This window comes from Sus scrofa, chromosome 17 (assembly GCF_000003025.6).
Source record: "Sus scrofa isolate TJ Tabasco breed Duroc chromosome 17, Sscrofa11.1, whole genome shotgun sequence".
In the NCBI taxonomy this organism is placed as follows: Eukaryota; Metazoa; Chordata; class Mammalia; order Artiodactyla; family Suidae; genus Sus; species Sus scrofa.
In genome coordinates this window covers 28,377,568-28,382,805 of record NC_010459.5, presented here as the reverse complement: position 1 = coordinate 28,382,805, position 5,238 = coordinate 28,377,568, and the positions used below count along the sequence as shown (strand labels likewise).

Here is a 5,238-nt window from a genome sequence, read left to right as displayed (position 1 = left end):
CCCCCACCTTCCAGTACATTCCTCAGGACCCTAACAAGCCTTCAAGTCCAGTGAGCCCTATTGAGCCTGTACCCATGAAGTGCCAGAAAGACAGAAATGGGCAGGTCCAAGCTCAGCTCTAAAAATCCACAGATCACTGATGACAGTGGGTTTTTCCCTAAATAAACAGCAAAGATACATTTAAGCAATCGCTAGAAGCTCTATTTTAAACCTGTTGAAACCACGGAGATGCAGAAATAAGTCCACCTTACTTTGACTTTGAAAATATTTTATTTGAATAGTAAATAGTTATACAGTTGAAACAGTTCTATTGAAGCTTTCTATAAATAGCTAACAATTAAGAAAATAATGTATGTAGAAAAGAGATTGCATTTAAAAGTAAGAGCTGTCAGTTGTATGAGGGCCCGGGGGCCCTCCAAGCAGAATAAAATGGTAGGTTGTCTGTAATTCGCTCAGATAGATATAAAAGTTAAAACTTTTAGCCGATCCCTTTAGAAAAAGGCTCTCTTCTAAAATGCACAGTGAAATGTCAAGAGTGGCGGGGGGAGGGGGCGCACCAAAAAAAATCTGCAAGCAAATAATATCATAATCTTCATAATTAATATAAATAAATAAAGAATAAATAACAATTACTCATAAATCAACATATACATTTAGAGGGAACTCATATAGCCCTACCTCAACAAAGATGATCAAACCAAAAAGTCTCATGTGAAATACTGAGGCAGTTTCTACAGCATCTTCTGAAAATTCCCTTCCCTCCCCCCCAAAACATTCCCAAACAGACAACAGTTCAAGGCATTTGTGGCTAGACTAAAGAAAACTCTTTTTTTAAGCAATTTGATTTGTTCACATACAAAAAGGTAAAGCCAGACTCCAGCAGTTCACAAGCCATAATAAAGCTAATCATGTGGGAAGTTCAATTTACAGCCTGTGAAATATAAAGGCATTTATTCCTCAAGATTCACCCAAAACAACCCGTACGCTACATACATAGAGAGCAGAGATTGGTAGGCGAGAGCAAACCGCATTTCTAGACCGAGAACACAGCGAATACTAGCAAGAAAAACATCTCCCCTCCAAGGGGAGGCTTCCAACCACGAGACAAACGCGTACAGCTTTTCTCCCTTGTAGAGAAAGAGATTGGCTCCTGTTGCGCCAGGGCGGGGGGGTAAGGGGACACAACGCAAAAGGGGGTGCGGGGTCCAGAAGGAGTCACAACGAGAGGATCGGGGTTACCGTCACGCCACACCGAGAAGCGGAGACAACACTTTCACCGGGGTGGGTGCCCCCGGCGCGGACGCGGGGTCGGGGCGCGCTCTCTTCGTGGGTCTCCAAGCGAAGGCACAGTTCGGGGGGCCGGGGTGGAGGGCGCGCTCTAGCAGGCCGGACGCACGGGCACCTGCAGGAGGATCACTTGTCTGTTTTCTGATGGGTGGCACTTGTTGATGTGCCGCGTGAGGCCGGGCGAGCTGTAGAAGGTGGCCGGGCAGTACTTGCAGGGGAACACCTGGGCGGCGTGCAGCAGGCGCAGGTGGCGCTCCTGGGCGCCCTTGCTGGGGAACGTCTCCCCGCACACCGGGCACAGGTGGCACTCGGCAGACGCGCTCAGGCCCAGCACGCCGGCCGCCTCGCCATCGCCCGCCGCCTCCTGGGGCGCCTTCTCGTCGGGCCCAGGGTACAAGGCCAGTAGGTCCTCGGCTGGTGGCGCCGGCGGCGCGCCCTTGGCCTGCAGAGCCTGGTGGTGGGCCAGCAGGTGCTTGCGCAGATACGCCTGGCGGCGGAACTTCTTGGCGCAGTGGTGGCACTCGTAGAGCCCGTCCTCGGAACCCGATTCGGACACGCCGCCGGGGCTTGGCGTGTCGCGGTCGCTGCCGCCTCCCGTGGCCTCCCGCGCCTCAGCCCTGGCAGCCGTCTCGGGCTCGGACGCGCGGGCGGCGGCGGGAGCAGGCCTCGGTTTGTGCCAGCGGCGGTGCGAGGCCAGGTTGGCCGGGCAGCTGAAGACCTTGGCGCATTCGGGGCAGCGGTACTCCACGCGCACGATGCGCGAGCACTTGTGCTGCGCCAGCGCGAACGGGTCGGCGTACTCCTCCTTGCACAGCTGGCAGATGAACTCGCCCAGTGGCCGCGCCGCGCCCCCCGCGCGGCCCCGCGGCGCTTCCACCGGGCCCTCCTTGATCTTGAGCCCCAACACGGGCGACGTGGTCACCTCGTCCTCGAAGTGCAGCTTGCGGATGGCTTTGGGCTTCTTGGAGCCTGGGGCCTTGGCTACCTTAGCGGGCGGCTCCGCGGCGGCGGCCGCCGCGGCAGGGGGCGCGGGCCGCTTGCCCGGGGGCCGCAGGGAGGCGGCAGAGGGCAGCGGGGGGCCAGGCCCCGGGCCGCGGGCCGCCTCGGCGCCCGCCGAGAACGCCGTGCCCATCTTGAGCTCGGCGGGCGCGAAGAGCAACGGGTCGCCGCCGCAGGTGCCACCGCCGCCGCCCGCGCCGTTGGCCCCGCCGCCGCCGCCGCCCACGAGCAGCGCAGCGGGCGTGGGGAAGGACTCGGCCGAGACGGGCGAGCCGAGGTTAAAGCTGCGCTCGAAGTACTTGTGCTTCTCGTGCTCGCGGCTCACGGGCCGCGTGGGGCTGTAAAGCGGCGCCGGATGCGCGGCCTCGGGGTTGCCGAAGTGCGCGGCCCGCGGCCCGGGCGGGGGTGGCGGCGGCCCCGGCGCGCAGGCGAGCGCGGCGGCGAGCGCCGCATGGGCGCGCTCGGCGGGCGGCGGCGGCGGCAGCGGCCCCGGCCCGGGGCTCGGCGCCGGGGGTGAGGCGCGGGCGCCCCCGCAGCCCGGGGAGAGCAGCAGCGCGCGGTCGCCGTCCTCGCCGCCGCGGACCCGGTAGGACACGGGCGTGGACTTCTTGCTGCGCTTCACCAGGAAGCCGCGGGGCATGTTGGCGCGGCGCGAGAGCGAGGCGCTGGCTAGGTCCCACCTCCGCGCTCGGCCCCGGAGGCCCTCAGTGCCCCCGGCCCATGGCCCGGGCGCGGCGGCGGACTCGCGTGGCGCCGGCGGCGGCTCGGCTCGGCGCCCTGCACGCGCGTCCCTGTCCCCGAGCCCGGGAGCCGCTCCCTTTTAACTGGGGGAGGGGGCCATTGTTCTCGCCTCCCGCTTCCCCCGGAGCCAATCAGCGCGCCCGCAGCTCCTCCGCCCGGTCGTGTGGGAGGGCGACGAGGCCGCCAAAAGGGGGCCGGGACTCGGGGGTCGCCCGGTAGGTGCGGCAGATGTACCTGAGGGCGCAGGGCCCCCTCGCGAGCCCCGCCGCCGCCCCGCCCGGCGCCGCGGCCCCGCCCGGCCCAGGCACACGCCCGGCCCCGCCTCCCTTCACGGTCTGCTGCTCCTCTATGGGGAGGCGCACGTGCCTGGGCTTTGTGTCTCTCCTCCGGGGGGCGCGGAGCCGCCAAATGGGCCCGTCCATCAGCACGACAATGCTCACCCCCCTCCCGCGCGGGGATTACCCGCGGGTCGCGAGCAAAATAGCAACAAAGGAGAAGAATGGCCCCAAATATGTCAGGAGGGTTCAATCCGCAAGCCGGAGCGGAGGGGGAAGTTGTGCGCGCTGATTGGGTAGGGGCGGCGGTGGGTAGCAGCAGGCCCGGGGGAGATCTGAGCGCGGCTGCCAGGGCGGGAGTGGGGCCGGGGGAGGCGCAGGAACTCCACCGGGTGTTGAGGAAATAATCAAGAATCGAAAATAGCTGCAAAGCCCGGTCCATCCTGAGCCCCGCCCGGGCCTCGGACTGGTGGGCCTCGGGACCCAGGATCTAAGCGAAAATGGAACCCTTGAGTTCCAAGTGTGGGTGGAGGATCTGGCCTTCTGCCTGCAACCGAGGGCGATGTTTGTGTCCGCAGACTCTGCGCGCCCGTGGGCCTCGAGAAGGTTTCTCTCGAGTTTGAGAAACTGTTGGCACCATACTTCTTCGATCGCCAGCAGACGCGGCGCTGGCTGGGGGAGAAGGAGGGATGGGATGCATTTCCCCCAAACCTTGAATTTCTGAACTTTTTTCCCCCTTTTTTTTCTTTTAAAGTTCCCGGAGGCTGCGGGATTGGTTTCGTCGGAGGGGTCGGGTCCAGGCCTCTCGCAGCCTCCGCTTCGCCCAGGGGTGGGTTGCTTCATAGGTGTTGGCCAAAGCCCGAAACGCGCGGTCGGCCGCGTGTGCCCCAGTGAAGTTGGTTTCCGCTCTCCTTGCACCGCTTCATGCATTTTCATTGGGAGCGGGCATTTTGTCTGCCGGTTGACATCAGATGCTAAATCAAGAGCTCCAATCAAGGCGCTGCGGAATAAAGGGGCCGCCTGTCTGGGCGCTGGGGGCCCCCCCGGAGCCGTGCCCCCTTCACCTTTGTGAAGGAAATTAACCTCCCGCTATTGAGCGCCGGTCGCGGCCAATCTGGACTCAAAAGAGGCGCGTGCTGCCGGCCCGGGGGGAGGGGGGGCAATCTGTCCTCTGAGGCAGGCTGCGGCCTCGGAAAGGACAGGCCGCCTCCCCGCCCCCCGTGCCACCAGGAAAAGACAACAGTGGAAAACCACCCTCCCCCCAACCCCTGCCGCCCTGTTTGGACCCAGACCTGGCCCTTTGCCTCCAACCTCTTCCCAGCCCAGCCCCAAGCAAAGACAAAAGGCAGAATCTCCGGGGGAGGAGGCCGAACCCCAAGAGTGCGTAGTGGCCCTGATTGCCCATTACTAGGGAACACATAGCAAAGCCACGTAAAATGTCCTATGTTGTGAGGAAAATGTCACTTTATTGAACAAGAAGGAAACAGACATCTTTCTGCAAAGCTCTGTGCAACCAGATTTTGCTGAGTTTTGCTTATGTTTAATTCCACTGAAGGTATTTAATTGTTTTGGATTTTCCCTCTGAAAATACCCTGGCATGGAAATGAAGATATTTTTAAAATAGAGTCCACATGAGTAATACGTTTTAATGGGGATAGTTACTAGACTTAATCAATCAATGGGTTAATCAAGTTGATTAATCAAGGGGAAAAATATTTGGTGATTTTATGTTCCTTTTTTTTTTTAACTCGAAGACTGGAAAGAGAAAAATACACATAATAGGATGTGTCTTGAAAGCTCTTGCTCTCTTCTTTAAAAATGCGAACTATGATGAATGCTAGCCCTGAAAAAAGTTAGAAATCCTCAAATGAGTTTATCTAAAATTTATCCGTATCTTTTAGTCTAAAAGTAACCGCTGTTATTTCCTTGCTCTTTT

General features: G+C 59.8%; 1 protein-coding gene across 1 annotated transcript; it reads right to left on the bottom strand.

The window, feature by feature from the left end:
• Positions 252 to 3,277, bottom strand: INSM1 (INSM transcriptional repressor 1). Its single transcript, XM_021077416.1, has one exon. It carries the CDS (start codon positions 2,924 to 2,926, stop codon positions 1,379 to 1,381), a length of 1,548 nt encoding a protein of 515 aa, XP_020933075.1. The 5' UTR covers positions 2,927 to 3,277; the 3' UTR covers positions 252 to 1,378.